The 19,364-nt window shown below is 31.5% G+C and overlaps 3 protein-coding genes across 9 annotated transcripts; 2 read left to right on the plus strand and 1 right to left on the minus strand.

The window, feature by feature from the left end:
- Positions 1-1,626: 1,626 nt before the first annotated feature.
- On the plus strand, positions 1,627-5,067 carry LOC111876505 (probable ubiquitin-like-specific protease 2A). Of its 4 annotated transcripts, none has more exons than XM_052767492.1 (7): positions 1,627-1,758; positions 2,219-2,398; positions 2,630-2,782; positions 2,889-3,023; positions 3,548-3,608; positions 3,694-3,807; positions 4,857-5,067. In XM_052767492.1, the coding sequence occupies exons 2-7, from the start codon at positions 2,232-2,234 to the stop codon at positions 4,926-4,928; spliced, it is 702 nt and encodes a 233-aa protein (XP_052623452.1). In that variant the 5' UTR covers positions 1,627-1,758; positions 2,219-2,231; the 3' UTR covers positions 4,929-5,067. The 4 variants fall into 4 exon arrangements, with proteins under 4 accessions (XP_052623452.1, XP_052623453.1, XP_023728808.1 ...); XM_052767493.1 differs by having other exon boundaries at positions 1,636-1,758; positions 2,224-2,398; XM_023873040.3 differs by having other exon boundaries at positions 1,638-1,758; positions 2,154-2,398.
- Positions 5,068-11,112: 6,045 nt separating this feature from the next.
- On the plus strand, positions 11,113-15,201 carry LOC111876503 (uncharacterized). 4 transcript variants are annotated; one of them, XM_023873034.3, is made up of 6 exons: positions 11,114-11,284; positions 11,441-11,662; positions 13,209-13,372; positions 14,236-14,452; positions 14,543-14,705; positions 14,820-15,201. In XM_023873034.3, exons 4-6 carry the CDS (start codon positions 14,315-14,317, stop codon positions 15,029-15,031), a joined length of 513 nt encoding a protein of 170 aa, XP_023728802.1. In that variant the 5' UTR covers positions 11,114-11,284; positions 11,441-11,662; positions 13,209-13,372; positions 14,236-14,314; the 3' UTR covers positions 15,032-15,201. The 4 variants fall into 4 exon arrangements, with proteins under 4 accessions (XP_023728803.1, XP_023728802.1, XP_023728801.1 ...); XM_023873035.2 differs by lacking the exon at positions 13,209-13,372 and having other exon boundaries at positions 11,113-11,284; XM_023873033.3 differs by lacking the exon at positions 11,441-11,662.
- Positions 15,202-15,800: 599 nt separating this feature from the next.
- Positions 15,801-18,277, minus strand: LOC111876564 (uncharacterized protein At2g29880). The gene is made up of 3 exons (XM_023873123.3): positions 17,016-18,277; positions 16,641-16,939; positions 15,801-16,561 (listed from the first exon to the last, which is right to left on the minus strand). The coding sequence occupies exons 2-3, from the start codon at positions 16,731-16,733 to the stop codon at positions 16,034-16,036; spliced, it is 621 nt and encodes a 206-aa protein (XP_023728891.1). The 5' UTR covers positions 16,734-16,939; positions 17,016-18,277; the 3' UTR covers positions 15,801-16,033.
- Positions 18,278-19,364: the final 1,087 nt, after the last annotated feature.

The following is a 19,364-nucleotide window of genomic DNA, read 5'->3' on the forward strand; positions in this document are numbered from 1 at the left end:
TGACTCAATCAGATTCCGACCCAGTCAGGTCTTACCCAATCAATAACTATCAAAGAACCCCTAACTTGTTTTCGTATTATAAAAGATAAATTGTCAGAAAAGTCTCAATATTTTCAAGAACATTATACTTTAGCCCAAAGATTTTTTTTGAACATAAACTGATAAAAGTCTCGATTATTTCATTTTGGCTCAAGTTTACAAAAAAATCATTTTTTTAAACATGAAATGACATATTATCATGTTTTTACAAATAATCGAGACTTTTATGTTAAAAAAAATATTGAGAGTAAAGTATAACTTTCTTGAAAACATTGAGAATTTTTTGACAATTTTCCATTATAAAATAACTAAACCCACACTTTTTTTCTTTTAAGTATGGTTTTGGGTTTGAGTGTTCTAGGACTATCTAAAGAATTCACAAAATGAATAGCTTGAGTTAAAAATTTTAACCGTAAACTTAGGCATTTAATATTCATAAATCCATTTACCTAACGAGATTTTCTAATATGTGCCCTAAGGAAGATATAAGAATTAAGAAGCATTAATGATGGTATATATTATCATAATTAATTATAAAGTACATTAATTATAAGAAATATTACCATAATTAAATATGAAGTGAATTAATAATCTCAATAATAAATGTATTTTGAATTTAATCCCTATTTTAATAAAAGAATAGTTGTATTCTCCTTTTGACACGTGTCACCATATTAGACATCATAATTAATGCATATTTTATTTTCTTTTGTCATGTGTCACCTTATTATGTTTCCTAATTAATGCATGTCATTTGTCAACCTATTAATTCTCCATTTCAAATTTCAAATTTTAAATTTCTCACTCTAATTACATTAAATTAATAACATTAGAATAAAAATTAAAATAAAGTTAATACAAATTATAATTTGATATAATTTTACATATTTATTTAAATCAATAATTATAATTTTATATAACTAAAAATAATCACTAAATTAATAATTTATTTAAAACAAATGATAAATAATTTTGAGTTTTTACTATTAAAGTTTAATTAATTTTATAATTGTGATTCCCACAAATTATAAACTAGTTATGGTAATATATATCACCGACTTCTTATATGGCACATATTAGAAAATCTATTAACTAAACTAGTTGTGAAACCCGTATATTATACAGGTTAATTAAAACATAATGTTAAATAAGAGCGATTAAATGAGAAGTTTAATTGAATTTGAAGTATGAAATAAGTGAAAATGATGAAAAAAAAAAACATGCAAAAAATAAATTAATTAAAATTATGTGTTTAATTGTTAGACCCGTGTACTAAACGAGTTATTATAATAAAATATTAAATACAATGGTTTAAAGTGTAAATTTATTTGAAATTGAAATTGAAATTTCAAATTTCAAAATTGAAATTAATAGTTATTATAGTAGGTTTAATTTATGGAAACTAAATTAATGATATAGTGAAAATGAATAATGAAGTAAATGACAAGTGGAAAATAAATATTTATAAATTATGATAAAATGACTTATGACGTAATGCATATTATGACAAATTTTTTTTTCATTTATTAGGTAGGATGGCTTAAAATATTTGATTTAAATTCTTTTTTCTTTTTGCGTCTATTTAGCGTGTGTTGCACATAGTACAACGTAGAGGTTTTTGTTACATAAATCAGTATACTTTTTTCTTCTCTATTTTTTGCTTCGACCCATCCGATCGCTCCACGTTGCGCACAAGTGAGTGAGACGAGATTCATTCAGGTACGCCATTCTTAAATCGCAGAATTAGGGTTCTATATTTCAGTTTAAAAGTCATTCGGTCGATGAATCTATAATTCACGTCAAACATATGTTTCCATACATTTCATAACGAGGGCAATTCTCTAATGACTACTTCTGATATGGTTATTTCCAAACCATAGTTGATCTCGTCATTAATTTTATGCGTGCTTTCTTCTTTTCAGACATAGTTGCATAATCACACATTTTGCAATTTCCGATTCTATCCTGATTTGATACAGAGGGAACAATGACTACCATTTTCATAAATTTCCTAAAATAACCACACATTTTGCAAAAATCCCTTTAGTTTTGCGAAATTACTTTATGATCATTCGAACGAATTTGGACTACTTTTGAGAAAATTCCTTTTGCAGAACTAATGTAATGAGAATGGGATAAGGGGTAGATTGCATATATTTACGTTACAAATTACTCGCAGAATAGATTACCTGATGCATCCATCTCCAGAAACAAGTAAAAAAAGAGCAATTGAAGAGCTTAGCGACTCTCAGGATGACCATCATCCAACCACCATTACTCGTCAAAGAAGAGGGAACCGTGGCAATATGGTAAATCAAGCTAAGAAGTTGAACTCTGATAAAGTTCATAGTTACCTAGAGTAAGCTAAACCTTTTATTTTTATTTATGTATATAATTTTCAATAACCAATAGTATTTACTTTCATTAAGTTTTTTAATTAAACATAACAAACAAGAATCATTAGAATGGCTCATTCCATTCCCTCAAGCCAACCAAACATGATAATGGAATGTAATGGTCCATTCCATCATACTAAACAAACCCTTAATTTTACGTGTTTTTGTATATCATGTATGAATTTATGGCTCAGCATTCCAGAGGATAAAAAGAGTTCATTCACACGTCTTGATCCATTGTGGTATACTTTGTACTCTAGTGACTCCAACAAAGAAAAGGTGTTGAACTGGATCAAGAAAAAGGACATATTTTCTAGAAAATATGTGGTTTTTCCCATTGTTCAGTGGTGAGTAATCCTTAAAAACTAAAATAGATCAATTTTAGCATATTCTCATATGTTTTTTTTTTTTTATTGGAAAGGGAATGATATAAAAAGAATGTGATTTTGTCAGGGGTCATTGGAGTGTGTTGATATTCTGTCACTTTGGTGAAAGTTTAGGATCAAAATTCAAAACTCCATGCATTTTATTGCTGGATTCACTAGCAAAAGCTGATCATTCCAAGCAACTGGAACCTGTAATAAGAAAGTAATGTTTGATTTTGTAATGCTGTCTTTTTATGGTTTGTTTGGTTCATTAATTATGGTGGAACTGGAATCCGAGATTCCATTCCATTTCATTCCATTCCTGCCAACAAAACACATGACAGATTGCTGACTTTGGCCATGTCAGATGTTATGAACTGGATTCTAAAACCAGATTCAATAACATAAAACAATCAAAAGATTCTAATATTGATTGTGAAACAATCTATAATACCAATTGATTACAAGGTTGAAGATAAGATAGCTGATTCGAGATAACCAATCTCCTAAGAAACGAATTCCAAATTTCACACAAAAGATAGATACCTCACTCTCTGCCCACTACCCTCTTCTTACTCTCTGCCCACTACCCTCTTCTTATACTATCTGACATAACAAACTAAGTAATATAAAATACCTAAACTGCCCCTACTGTCATTTTATTTGTTGAATTTCCCATATTGCCCTTATCTATCATATATAGCAGAAGTTGATGCATAACATCAGATTTGTTTCTGATATCTACAGGAATTTAGAGAGGACAGAGGATAAAAAATTGTTGCGTAAAATGCCATTTTTAGTTCCTAAGGTGACTTGATAGAATTTCTTGATTTTTATTTATTTATTTGATTTATTGAATGATAATATTGAAACAAAGAGTTTTGAATTATCAGGTTCCACAGCAGAGAGATAATCAGGAATGTGGTTTTTTTGCTCTTTATTATATAAAGCTTTTTGTTGAGAGTGCTCCTGAAAGTTTTAGCATATCAAATGGGTACCCTTATTTTGTAAGTTCCTTTTGCCACATTTCTTTTCTTGAAAATACATAAAGGGTATGTTTGGTATATGATGGAATGGAATCACAAGTGACAAAGGAATGGAATGAAGCATTACATTCTATGATCATACGTTTGGTTGGCTTGTAGAATGGAATGAATTTTGTATATTATATGTCAATACAATGTGTAATTTTAACTTTATTTTATACGTTGTTTTAATTGTAGTTAAGAATTTTTTTACTTACAAAAAAATGTAATGGAAGGTTATTGAACCCCAAATAAGCTATAAAAATAATAAAAAATAAAAAATAACTTTTACCCCATATTCCAAATGTCTCTAAAACACCGTTTTACACACACAATTATATCAAGAAGCTTTAAAGGTTATAAACTTTTATTTTCTACAATTTTAGCTCAAGTTTTTAAATTTTTGTTATGAATTTGGTCCAAACATTTCTTTTTACAAATTTGACAACTTTTTTTACAACTTTGTTTTACATGTTTTTAAAACTAAGTTATTTTTACAAAATAACTATTTATACAACCTCTTTTATTTCTTTTTTACAAATTATTTTTTACAAAATTACTTTTATTACAACTTTAGTTTCACGAGTTTTTTTACATATTTGTTTTTCTGCATGTAAGGTTGTGAAAAACATGTAAAAGTTACTTTTTTACATATTCGTATTTATGCATGTTTTGTAAGATTTTTTTTTTGTTAAGAAATTAGTTTATTTATTTATTTATTTATTTTTTTTTACAACTTCGTTTTCTAACTTTTTTGCATATTCATTTTCATGTATGTAAGGTTGTAAAAATTCGTTTTTTTTACATATTTGTTTTTGCAAATTTGTAAAAAAAAATTAAGGCAAAAAGTTGTAAATAGTATTTCTATTAAAAAAAAACACTATTTCTGTACAACCGAATTTATAAAAAAAAAAAGTAAGTTGTAAAAAAACAAAAATTCTAATATACATTTGAATGAACCAACTAATAATCTTTTGCTTGATTGATTTTGATTTTAGATTTGTTTCGTTTGTATGTTTATGTGTTTGTAGATGAAGAAAGACTGGTTTAGTTCCGAAGGTTTGGGTGGGTTTTGCAAAACTCTTGATTTTTCTCACAAATAGCATTCATTCACTTGCGACTTTTATTTATTTATGTAAATAAACAAAAAGCAGTTGTATTTTTGTTTTTTCTGTTAAACCTCAAAGACTAACATGACTTGAGCTGGTTGCAACTATTGAAACTGGTTTTATAGTTGGACTATTTCTACGTGTATAGAGACATTTTTTGACTTTTCTATGAAAAGAAAGAGATGAACCAGCAAAGCCTATATCAAAATTGAGCATGTTTGTCTTCATTGATGAAGGAATGTAGAACAAATTAACTATTTGATTTTCCTTGATTGAAGGATAATTCAGTGTTTGAAAATGAAAAACCAAACCCCTAATATGCAAAAAGTATTAATTTAACAAGTAACCTCAGTATTTGATGTTTAACATACAAAAAATGCTGTGGTTTTGACATAAAACAAGGTAAAATAATTTTATAATGTAACCATATTGACATGCAAGATCAAAGATTAAAGTTGACTTGCCATTATTTTTTCTCTAAAAATACATGAAAAGTTAGAAACAAAACACTCATTAATAAGACACATGTTCGCAAATGGTCCATGTGGTTTTTCAGAATATCAAGTTAAGTCCCTAACTTTTTTTGGTCTCATGGATGGTTGATATGGTTTAAAAACTTTTTACAGATAGTCCTTTTGACTAACTCCATTAGTTTTGATTTGTTAAGTCACAACACATGTTAGACATGTGAGGGCAAAATCAATTTTGACAAACCACATGGACTATTTATGAAGATTTGTCTATAATTAATTTTGACATCTGATTTTTATCACGACACATGATCAGATCATCCAACAATTCCGTATGTGTCCATGACAATTGCTGTATGTAGCGTCTAAAGATCACCATACATAATCGTTGTCCATAAACACCACCATCGCATGATACAACAACATTATGCAACAGTAAGATGGTTCAACAAAATTGCCAGCAAAAATGTATGTTTTGATCAAAGTCAGATTCCAAAAGGTTGTAACTACTGATGTTGCAAATATTTTCTTATGAGAACAACATCCTCATATTTCCATTATCCACACTTTCACACATTCAATATTCTTGTGTATTTGCACCGCGTACAATGTGTATAGTTTTGGGCCAGCAAACCCAATGAAGTGTAACATCGTAAATTTTAAACTAAATTTTTTATTTTTAAATAAAAGCATTCATCCTGATTACATTCCTAAAAGATAGATAAATAATCATTTGTTCAAGTTTAACAACCAAAATCAAAATCAGAGTAATAAAAAGATAGTGAAATCAAACATACAGAAGTCTTAAAACATATCCAAAGATGTTATGCAATCAAGTCACACTCTACCCCTTGCTACCAGAGCAACCTGTAATATCTAAATTTTAACTAGTAAACATAAAGCTTAATGAGCTCCCCAAAATACCACATACTCATGTGAATGTTATGATGACATCATAGTCGTACTCTACTTCTGTTGCTACATTACCATTGTAGTCTTTCCTGCTATGATCTTGTTGGATTAGTGTCTAAGTCCATAACTATTTTGGTATGTACTTGACCCGATGGTGCATAGTCCTTTTGGGTTGTCTTCACTAAAGCAACTTGATTGGAGAAATAAATAAAGAGAGAGGTTATTATGATTTATTAATATGTTATAAGAATAATATATTAAAGGAGAAATCATATTTGTTTAATTAATATTGGTCAATAATTAATTAAGAATTAATTTTGTGATCAAGTGTAATTAATTAAACTAGAGGGGTTGAATTGTAACTATGTGATAGTTACAAAATAAGGTAAGGATTATCTTATTAATAGGTTGGACGAATTTAAGGTGATAAGGCCTTAGAATTCGACTATGATGATGATTCAAGGATTATCTTATGGGTTGCTTGGTGGACAAGCAACTAGATAAGGATAATGACTGAAACCCTATCTCTACACCTATATAAACACCCCTTGACTCATGAATTCGGCCAGACCTTCCCTAAGGCTTCTTAGGAACGAATTCAATACCCCCCCTCTTTCCTTATACCTTCTCCATTTGCTCTTGGTGTTTGTAAGCCATTAGAGAAGTGACACTTGTGACTCGGAGCGGAGGTGACGAGAGACAACAGAGCAGAAGGAAGGTACAGCGGGGAGGTGGCGTTGACGTTTGTAGGGCAGTCTAACAGGATAACTGCGGCAACAACGCAAGCAACTTGATTTCCCGGCGGTTCGGTGCAGCTTCACCTCCATCCTCTGTCGGTCTTCAATGCTGCCGGTGACAAGGGCTACCCGACGGTGCTAGGCAGTCGGAAAACGAGCGACGTGATTGGTTGCGGCGGCGCCGGAGACGAAGAAAAGGAAGTGGCAGCTGGAGGATGAAGAGGAAGTGGGGTGGCAGCCGATGTATGCTATTAGGGTTACACCCCGCTCCCGAGTTGTAGCAAAGAAAATAAGAGAAGAGAAAAGAAAGTAAGGAGAGAAAAGAAGATAAAAGAAAGGAAAAAGAAATTGTCATTTGTACTCCCGAGTTGGAGAGAAATGGAAGGAAAGTTAAACATTTTGTTCTTTCTTTTCAAATCCTCCCAAATCGGGAGGAAAGGTAGAAGGGAAAGTTTTCCTTCCATTTCCTTCCACTTCCTTCCTTTAATGAAACTCGGGAGCACCATTCTCTCTTGATTTCCTCTTATTTCCTCCCATTTCCTTTCTTTTCTCTCTTTAAGTTGAACTCGGGAGCGGGGTGTTAGGGTTAGAGACAATGGAACAGTTAGGCTATATACCCGCTCCATAGAGACATTGTTCCATAATGACGATTTTAGTCCTTCTTCCCCTTTTCTGACAAATTAAATCCCAAAAGTTACCATTCAACCCCTGTCTTCTGAAATCTTTACGATCCAGCTCCATATGTTACCCTTTTAGCCCTTGCCCTCAAAATCCTTTCATAATAAGTCCCTTAATTACACTTTAGCCCCCAAAACTAACATCCCGATATTTATTATTTGATTTTTGGGCTACAATAATATAAAAATAATAATAATATTACTTCTCGGAGTTACGGGTTTATTATTTAATTATTCTATTTTAAACGGGATGTTGCAATTTATGTTTTATTCAATGGTCCATATGTTTAGGAAGTAGTGAATTTTTCGTCTTATTACTATTTTTTTTTATAAAATTATCAATTAGTCCTTATCTTTTAGAAGTTTACAAAAATATTTTTATAATAGTCTGTAATGATCCATCTGTTTGAGAAAACTTCAACATGATCCTTATTTTGAGAAAATTACAGAAATATAGACACCTAATCCAACATTAACCACTTGACATGTAGTATCCTTCTAGCCATATCCTAATGTTATTTAGTCATTGTTGTTAATGTATTTGGGTGATCTGACTTAATATGGAATGCTCGACGTCGATGATTTTATTACTATATTTTTTATGTTGTCGTATGACTTTTGATTTTGTAATAGTATTGTAGTACATAATTATCGAATATTTCCTAGTTTTGAAAAAGAATAGTTTAGACAATAAATTTTTTATTATTATGTTTCTATTTTATATGTTAAGAGATGCTCTTTTATATAATTTTACATGTTTTAAAAGCTTCCAGCTATTTTTGTCGAACATTTATGTCACAAATAAAATCAATAGTTACCGGCTACCCGCTACCAACTACCATCTACCAACTATCAGTTACTAGCTACCCGCTACCATCTGGTTTTGCCGAACACGCCCTAAGAGTAAATGTGTAAAGAATAATGCACAATATAATAAGAATTAATATTTTTAATTAAACACCAACCTTAAGAAACAACCCACCCATGCCACCATTTAAAATAAAATTTCTCATATTGCTTCTACCTTCTCCACACCTTTTTTCGAATTAACTCGCAACTGAAACACCTAATAACATAATGGACCAATAAAAAAATAATTAAAACGACAAATAGGGACAATTAAACATTATGCTAGTAGAGAATCAAATATCAGAAAGAGAATATAAACAAATATGGGTAACATAATGGTAGAAATAATGGTCTTATATAGACAAAACGTGATCATAAGTATCATATATTATAAAGCTTTTGAGTTATAGTCATTAATTATTATTAATTAAAAAAGAAGATGAAAATTTGTAGGTTTCAAATGAAAATGGTTAGAATATTTTGACATCTATTATAATAGATATATAGATATCTAATGCCCCTTTGAGAAATTTATAGAAGTGGTTCTTACAATGTTATCTAATAGTCCCTATATTTGATAAAATTACAAAAATAATCAGAAACGGTCCCTATGTAATAACGAAATTACAGACTTGGTTCGTGTATAAGATAAAATTACAGTAGCAATTCATGTTAAAACAGTTATATGATTTGTCCTTGTATAATAGTGATATTACTGAAATGGTCCATTAGAGAAATGGTCCCTTACAAAATTCATAGAAATAGTATTGTATAAGACAAATTACCGCAATGGTCCTAATGTAATAGTGAAATTGTTAAAATAATATGTGTGTTATAGAACATTACAAAAATAAGATCGAAAATATATGATTAATAAATCCGCCACAACGTGTGGAAAAATCATTGCATTCCTGCTTAATTTGTCGCTAGTTTTGGCAAATATTAAACACCTTGTATTAAACTTAATAAATGTGTCGTGTCGAAACAATAAACGGGTTGAGAGCTTGACTCTAACCTGACCCATTCAATTATCGTGTTGTGTCATGTCATGTCACCTATTTTATTTTATTGTCGAGTTTGTCGGGTTTCAGGTTAGGATGGACCTTGAAAATTGTGTTGTCAATTGATGTTGAAACATTAAACATAGTAGGAATGTATAAACCAAAAGGAAAAGATAAAAATTGGAGAAATAATAGTTAGGAGACAAATGACTACATTCATAGTAAAGTTTAGAGAACATAATTGAAATAATAGAAGTTGGGGAGGCAGAAGAGCAAGATCATGGAGAGTAGGTAGTGTCGATGGACTGTATAGTTTGGGAGAAAACATAAAAACAAAAATAAAATATTAACCTAGATGACTAAGGGCTTGTTTGTTTCGTCTCTTACTGAGTCCAGTAAGAAGCAAGGGCTGACTCGGTTTGGGTCAGACCCTTTGAACTGCAAAAATTAATTCCCTTACTCGGTCCGTAGCCTCCTACTGGGTAAGCAAAAATATACAGCTGACTGGTGAATATGGGCGATGATTTTTCCAAGGAATTTATTGACAGTTCCACAGAATAGTTAATATGTGGACAATTATGTCCCTTAACCCTTTTATACTTCCTTTTATGATTTTGAAGAGAGAAAGATCTAAACCATATATCCCTTTTTTTATGGAAAAAACTTAAACTTACGATGGGAAATCTATACTTTCTTTCTCTTTTAAAAAATTTAAAGAATTTAAAACTATATATATATATATATATATATATATATATATATATATATATATATATATCCTTTTTTAAATTAAATTCAAGCTCAATAATGTGGTGCCTGATATGTGATCCTTGTATACTTATGGTGAGGTGAAGTCTCACATTGGGCTAGCTGCAGAAATCCAAATAAATCCGAAGTTTGTCCCATCTCTGGATCAGCACAAGGAAAAGAAGGGGCTGCATATATACTATCCACACTCAAGGCCGATGGAATTTGTAATTATAGCTTCAAATATCAAATGTGCAGGTGGTCTTAACCTGAGAATTGAGATAATGGACTTTGTATACACGTCTGAAGCAAAAAAAAAAAATTAATAATAATAACAGACAACATATATGTCAAAGACCATTGGAGTACTTGGTTTCTATTCCGGCGTCGTTTGTGGTTCAGAGTGTGGTCTTCTGTTTTGTTTTTCAGTTTTTGTTTGCAAATTAATGTTGGGCTTTATTTAAGGTATTTTACAATTAAATAGGTTAAGGGTAAAACCGTCATTCCATCAATTATTCAGTGGCAGCATCAAAACAATTAAGGGGTTGTTTGATTTCAATCTGACTGAGTCAAGTCAAACTTTTTTCTCTAATTCGGCCAGCCCAATTTGTTTGATTTGCATGTTTAAAGGTCTGACCCAAATATTTTTCTCTTACCGAGTCAGTGAAAAAAAATTGAGTTTTTAACCATAATGGTGGTGTTTTTAAAAAACTTATTTACCTGATACGTGTATTTTTAAACATATTTACAAAAAAGGGTTTTTTTTAGTAATTTAGTAAAAAAGAAAAAAGCATCGTGCCCTAACTCTCATTCTTCGAATGTCGCTCTAATCGGAACGATTGAAAGACCGCTGCGACACCAAACTCCGGCCAGGCCTTCATCTCCGGCGACTCCACTCCAGACGGAGAGACTGCCGGCCACTCCATTCCAGGTGTGCGGCAACGATTCTAGGCACTGGTAAGATTTTTGATTTCCATCACAGGTTCAATTTTGAAACTTTTGATTCCAAATGTAATAGATTTGGTTAATTGAAGCTTTTGATTTATGTATTTAATCTTCCATTTTGATTGTTTCTTTTGATTCCAAATGTAATTAAAACTTTTTGATTTCCAGTTATGATTTCTTGTCTACATTTGTGAGTTCCATTTTTTAAGTTTAAAAGTATACCCTTTGCATCGATCTCCTCTGGGCTTTGAACAAGCGATATTCCATCCAAATCCTCATCATCTCAGCGAAGACAAGCAATATTCGGCCTTTGACCTTGCCGCCATCATCCAGCCTCGTCGCCGCTTCCGTCCTCCATCCTCGTCGCCATCGCTATCCTCCAAATCGATGGTATGCTTCTGATTTCTCATCTCTAAAATTGATTCCATCTTCATCGATTCTATCCTCTTCGCGCATCTGATTACTTCACGCCTCCATCTGGTCGATGTTGTGCAACCTCTGTCACCTCTCCCTTCTTCCATCAATTTCTCCTACAAACCCTCATCAGCGATTTCCCCTATCTACTGATAAAATCCTCTTCTAGTCTGGTAATTTTTTTTACAATATGCAGGATCTTAGATTACAATTGTGGTGAAATTCCTGATAAATTTTAAGTTTCTGAACTTGCCTTCATTCATTTGTACATGAAAAGTGTTAATCAAAAGATTTGATGAAGATTAAATTCAATCATTCAGCCGATATCAAAAGGATTTACGGTTGAACTTGAATTAATTTAGCTTAAAATTAAGAATCATATTGTTTTTCCTTTACACAGTAGACTTCATAGTTCCTTTAGCATCACCGGTTCTAAACATTTGCTTTCAGCAGCTTATATTTGATTTGTACTTTTTATTTGTTTGTTTGAACCCAAAAAATGATTGTTTTGCTTGGCTTTTGTTTTAGTTTTAGGAAAAAACTTAACCACTTATCTAAGGCATTGACCTATATAGAATCACAAAGTTTTGCTATTAGTTATAGATTTGTTTTCACATAAACCAGTCCATTTATTGCTCACTTTTGATGACAAACAATGTATTTAGAGCAGCAATGAGTTTTGAATATAATGTATACAAATGAATTAATTCTTGGTGTTTGTTTTTCAGGGTGGGGATTTATATATCTAATAAGAAAAGTCATTATGTTCATTACTTGTTTTTTCTACTTGAATGTTAATGATCATAATGTCTTTAGGTAATTAAGGATATCATTTGATTTTTTAAAAGTGTGTAAAAGATATTGAAATAAGGTTTTTAGCTTCTATCTTCCCAAAATTCTATATTTATTTATACTTTAAGAGAATGGGTTTCCTTTTTGAATTGCTTGTGAAGGGTAAAATGGTCATTTTTCATTAGTCAGCACATTCAGTCAGATGTACAATCAAACAACATGATTTCTTATTCAGTCAAGATTTCTTACCTAGACTAGATATCTCTCAGTCAACACTTTTTCAGTCAGCAACTATCAAACGGGACCTAAGGGGAAAAATCAACGCCCGGTGAATATAAAACATTTGCCCTTTGTGCCCCCAAATTAATGTCTCTATTTCTTTTCATGTCCCGCTTCCAACGTCCCCCATAGTACAACGTAGAGGTTTTTGTTACATAAATCAGTATATTTTTTTCTTTCTATTTTTTGCTTCGACCCATCCGATCGCTCCACGTTGCGCACAAGTGAGTGAGACGAGATTCATTCAGGCACGCCATTCTTAAATCGCAGAATTAGGGTTCTACATTTCAGTTTAAAAGTCATTCGGTCGATGAATCTATAATTCACGTCAAACATATGTTTCTATACATTTCATAACGAGGGCAATTCTCTAATGACTACTTCTGATATGGTTATTTCCAAACCATAGTTGATCTCGTCATTAATTTTATGCGTGCTTTCTTCTTTTCAGACATAGTTGCATAATCACACAGTTTGCAATTTCCGATTCTATCCTGATTCGAAAAGCCCTATTTAATCAAAATTGGCCCAAACACAAGACGGAACGGGTTTAGTGGTTTTCGTCGTCTCATCGATTGTAGAGTTCTCGATTCCATCATGGCATCATCCACCGAGGTACTCTCTAGTCTCTTCGCTGATCTGGATCACGTTGCATATCGAACCAATAACATGTTATCCCTCTTTCTAGGGTTCTAATTTGCCCACAAAATCCCTAATTTTCATTCCAGTATCTATCGACTTCTCCATATCTCCGAGCCTTTCCGTTTATTTTTTTAATTATTGAGAAATTTGATTTTTTTTTTTCATGTGAAATCGGTTGTAACTTGTATTGGGTAATTTGTTTTTGTTCTTTCTAAATAGTCATGTAGGTTTTGTTCATCCATCTGGAGTGAAGTGTAGCTTCATCATTGTGAATAGGTTTTGATTGGCCAGCATTCTAGAAGAATCATCCAGCATAACTAGAATAAGGGTTTGTGGTAAAACTTGGCAATTTTTTATCCTTATCGAATTCAACCCATATAAAGGAAAATCTGTAACTTGCAAGCTTTATGCTGTTGCTAAAAGTTTTAGGTCTATTGAATTAGCTATCCCATACTATTAGTTATTGGCGACTTAGATTAGTGTATTAAGTTACATCACCTATTTGGGACGCTGTTATCAGAATTTGGTCTTTATCTGATTCTAATGTGTTTATTACAGATTGATTAAATAAGTTGACATTTAGGTGTCTGATAATTTGCTCCATGATGCTGGTGTTTGTGTTTTTCTGGTATAAAATAAAATTTTGTCTAGGAACTTTATGTTCGGAGCGGAGAGTGTTAAAGGAAAAATGCATTTGACTTGATCTTATGTCTTGATGTTTCATGTTGGTTTAGTTTAATTAGTCCTGCTACATTCAATTTCAAGCGTCGTTGATTAAATTATAATTCCAACAGAAGCTATTCAATTGAGATCATGTATTTCATCTCCCCCTTTAGGTTTCTTTATGGGCATCAACATCTCAAGTGAACCCGTAAATTGTAAAAAGAAAAACATTGAGGTAATTCAAAGATCAAAATGAAGGTGAAAATAGTTTGGAGGAAAGTTGGTGATTATGTCCGCTATGATTTGAAAGAAATTGCATTCCCCTCATCTTTGCCCGACCCTCCTCATTTCAAAAAACGTAGAAAATTAACTTGGAAAGAACGATATTTGGTGAGTATTTTCTTCTTCTTCTTCTTCTTATGTATCTATTAGTTTCATTATTATAAAACTACTATGTGTTTTATAATCATTATTTTTCAGGTGATGAAGGAAGCAACTAGACTTTATGCTGCAAGCTGGGTAAGAGATATAGGTCCAGAGCTTCGACCAAATGAATACAAAAACAAGGAAAAATCAGGAGATGAAAATGATGGGAAAACAGGTTCCAACACAGAATCTGAACCTTCAACATTGGAGGATCTTGGTAAATCTCACAAAAATCTTTTTTCTACTATTTATGCATCCTGCTTACATTCTTTTTAGAAATTATACGTTGAAATTTTTACTTTTTTTTTTTTTTTGGTGATAATGATGATAGCTGTTGCTGCTCGAGGTGGAATGGAGACACTTAGGCCAGCTTTGCAACGGGTTTATATGATTAGAGCATCTGCTTACAGGGATGCTTTAAAGAGCTTCATACAAGGTTACCAAGAAGGCATACAACAAGTCATGGAGAAGAAAGACACCACCACCCTTGAACCTCCTCCTCAACACCAAGAAGAAAATAACGACCCAAAAAAGACTACTTGATCTGTCTTTTTAAGACACCCTCAAATTTTGTAATAATAGTATGTATATTCAGATTTAGTGATGTTGCAAACAGATAATGACTTTTTAGGTATAGATTATATGGATTATAGATACTGTTTTTGTAAAATATCCTCCATGTTTATTAAATTTTTGTAGCACATTGAACATAAGGACTCTACTCGTATATGTTGACTAGGCACACACATCACATAAAACCGGTGCTATGTCATCATCACTTGTTAAATGATCAGTTACAGTATAGTGACATACTGCGAATAAACATGTTAGTTTATTGGTTTTATTGGTAAAGAAAATAGTCTGTGTTGTAAGCATGTAAATCTTCCTTTAACTGTCGTACAAAAAAAACCAAAAATAATGTTCATAAAGCTGATAATTGGTCAATGAAATGACAAAACCTTGAGATTTGTTAAACCACTCTATAATATTATTTAAGGGCCTGTTTGGTTTGCAGAATGTTGCTGAAGGAATTGCATTTGGAATTGGAAAAGGAATCTGTCAGGAATTTGAATCCAATTCCATGTATGTCTTGTTTGGTTGGCAGGCAGGAAATGAAATTGGAATTAATTTCATATTTTGTTTGGTTCGCAGGAATTGGAATTGGAATTAGAATCCATGTAAAATGATAGAATTGCCCTTTTTGTCTAAATTGCTTAATTTTACTTTCTTTTTTAATTTATATGTAAAGATACATTACATAAATTATAAAAATAATAAATTTAATTTAATTGATTGAGTGTTTGTGTCAATATAATGTGAAAATCATGCAAATGACTTCATATAAAATTCTTTAAATACACATCCCAATAATGTTACCACAAAAAACATAACTTAAAAGCTATCACCTTCTTCACTAGATATCTTAATATTGTTACCAAAAAAAAAGTTAACCTAAATTATTTCGTTACATCCAAATCGAAGGCACCAAAAACTTTCATATGCAAAATATCGATCAACATCCAATGCACATCCCAACTGGTAATACTACCCTTCCAAAATGTATTTTACCCAAGCTTCTCTATCACCTTCTTCAATTTCCCAAAAATTTTGAACATTAATGAGATCACTTTTTATCTTGGTCAAAGCTTTGAACTTTTCAAGTTGACTTATTGAATTCATCTTTAAAATCGCCGGAGGGATCTTCTCACTTAACTCGTTAATCTTCATGTCAAATTTAATACCTTCACTCAAATCCTTTGATATTTCTTTAAGACTTTCTGTAATTAAGCCAACTGCCTTGTTAAACCCCTCGTCGTTTCGATTTTTCCTCTTCTTGGAACGAACACTCGGTGAAGTTTCATCATGTTGCATGGCTGTAGTACGACTAACTTCCTCTGAATCTAGAAAATCGTCATCTGAATCTTGCGTTTCTTCTTCTAAATTCACCTCTTGTTCCATCTCCATGAAATCTCTAGCTCTATTTCCTTGAGCTCGGTCTTTTCTAAAAACAATGCAAAGATCTTCATAATAAGGAAATGTTTTGTGTTTCCATCTAGTCGCTTCTTTATGTACCTATTTACCAACATTATGATTCATATAAAAAACAAAAAGCAAAATATTTCCATGTAGTCACTTAATTATTAAAATGTACTTGTAGGTACGCCTCCCAGACCGGATCCTCAGAAGTAATACAATGCTTTTCGGGGTCATAACCAAAACTGCTTGTGTTTGAACCGTTTACCATATCATAAACACATTGTCAATCTTTCTTCAAAAGGCCAAAACATCGTTCAATAACATTTCTTGCCGATGAATGTTTCATGTTAAAGAATTCCTTTGGCGTAGTTGGTTGGTATCCATGACGCCATTCATTTAAGTGGTACCTCTGTCCTCTATAAGGTGCTAGAAAACCCTCTCCATTTGTGTATCCGGCATCAACCAAATAATAACCTATAGATAAAAATTGTAGTTAATAACTTATTAATAAAAATTTATAAATAACATGTATAGTTAAAAAAGAACATACCCGACCTTGGAACTTTAAATCCATGTGGTCTAAGAAGAGCATCACGAAGAACTCTACCATCCGCAGTCGACCCCTCCCATCTAGTTAACACATATATAAACTGCATATCTTGGGAACAAACCCCTAGAACGTTTGTTGCAATGACATTCTTTCTTGTTCTATATCTAGGCTGATCTTCGACTGGAACTAGACACTTTATATATGTTCCATCTAAAGCTCCTAAACAATTCTTAAATCACTTCCATCTTTGATCAGTAGAGTTATTGGGAACAGGTTCGCGTTTCTTAAGCAAATGACTATGTAATCGTATGACTGCATTACAAACTCGAATAAAATGCCTACTAATCGTTTCTCCCGAGCGACGAAACCGACATATTATAACACGATTCTTAACATTATGAGCAAGAATATGCAGAAAAATAGCAACTTTTTCATGAATCTCCATATTCCTACTTGGTTTTAGGCCTCCCAATGTTTCAAGCATACAACATAATTTACTAAAACACATTCTAGACATCCTAATTTGTGATATAGACATGGTGTCACTCTCATAAACGTATCTATGTAGTATTGGGTATCGATGTACATTTGAAGAAAGATGCTTAATACGTCGTTTATCCCTATGCTTTTTGAATATCATTAAGAAAAGGATTACAACAACGTGTAAAACCACGTTCCACCATGTTAAAATCAATGAAGTTTGCCTTTGTCTACGATTGCGTGTTGTTAAACTAAGTCGAGACATTTTCTTGTAAAACAGAAAAACAGTATACATATTCCATTGATAGCAAAAAAGCAAAATGACATATATTGATAGTAAAACAACAAAACCACAAAATGTTTTATGTTCTATCAATTTAGCAAGAAACCAAGACATGTTTTCTCTGTTCAGTAATAGTTGTTGGACAAGGAATTACACAACTTCATAAAAAAATTAAACCAAATAACCTGAATAGCTTCCCAGTTCTATAACAAACAAACGAAATTAAAACAACCAGGGAAAGAACATTCGGTTTTTCTGAAATCGTGAAAAGAAGGAGAAATTAGAAAAATCATAAAATTAGAAAAAGATGGAAAGAATGTGAAGAAATCGATTAGCTAACGGTTGTTGTAGACTATGAATCGAGCATGAAATTCAGAAAAGAACTTTAATTTAATCGATATGATTCACTTGAATTCAGAAATCAAATAGCTTGAAACCATGAATCGACCAAGACATGCTTCACAGGTGTTTTTTGGTTCGAATATGAAGAGAGAGAGAGAGAGAGAGAGAGAGAGAGAGAGAGAGAGAGAGAGAGAGAGAGAGAGAGAGAGAGAGAGAGAGATCACCTGAAAGTCGTCGGCCGATCCTTGTTACGATGAGGAGAAGACGCGAAGAGGATGTCGACTCAATGAGAATGGGATGAACGACTAGGTTAACTGATGTATTGTATTGTTTAGCAAGGGCAAAATTGTAATCTTGTGCTTTCCATGTTATGAAAGAATTAATTCCTTTGAGATTGTGAAGGAATGGACTTTACTTCATTTGAACGGAAAATAATTCATTTAGCATTCCTTTTCCTTCCCTTGAAGCTGAACCAAACATAGGAATTTGAGGGAATTGGAATCCTTTTCCCTCAAATTCCATTACATTCCTGCTAAACAAACACCCCCTAAGATTCAAATTTCTTCAATATCCAATTATCTTGATATATTCTATTCATTCAAAAAACATTTTGCAAATAAAACGTCTTTATTATTATTTTTTTAAAAAGTTCCTATAATGTTTTTAATATTTATTTATAGTACAATATTCTATAATAATAGTATATTTTTTACAGAAAGATTTTAAAATTTTTTCATTATTTAAATATATTTTAAGCAACTGACAACATATTTATTGCATGATAACATGTTTATAACAAGATATATGGAAAAATATCGACCGACCCAAACAACGAACACATATTGCAATAGTTATTTAATTGTTTGGATATTTGACAATTTTCAATAATTTTAAAGTAACATCTACCCTAATAAATAAGAATGATTTTGCCACATGTTCTTCTCTCATTCAATTTGCTACATGTCATTTTGTCATAATTTAAAGATATATTTATTTTCCACTTGTCATTTATTTATTTTCCATATCTGATATATTATTAATTAGTTTCTATAAATTAAACATACCATAATGATATGAATTTCAAATTTTAAATTTTAAATTTCAATTTCAATTTCAAATAAATTTACACTTTAAACCTTTGTTTTTAACATTTTGTTATAATTAACCTGTTTAGTATACGGGTCTGATAACTAAACAATAATTTTAATTTATTTATTTTTTGCATGTTTTTTTCTCATAATTTT

The sequence above is a fragment of the Lactuca sativa genome, chromosome 9 (genome assembly GCF_002870075.4).
Source record: "Lactuca sativa cultivar Salinas chromosome 9, Lsat_Salinas_v11, whole genome shotgun sequence".
NCBI classification, from domain to species: domain Eukaryota; kingdom Viridiplantae; phylum Streptophyta; class Magnoliopsida; order Asterales; family Asteraceae; genus Lactuca; species Lactuca sativa.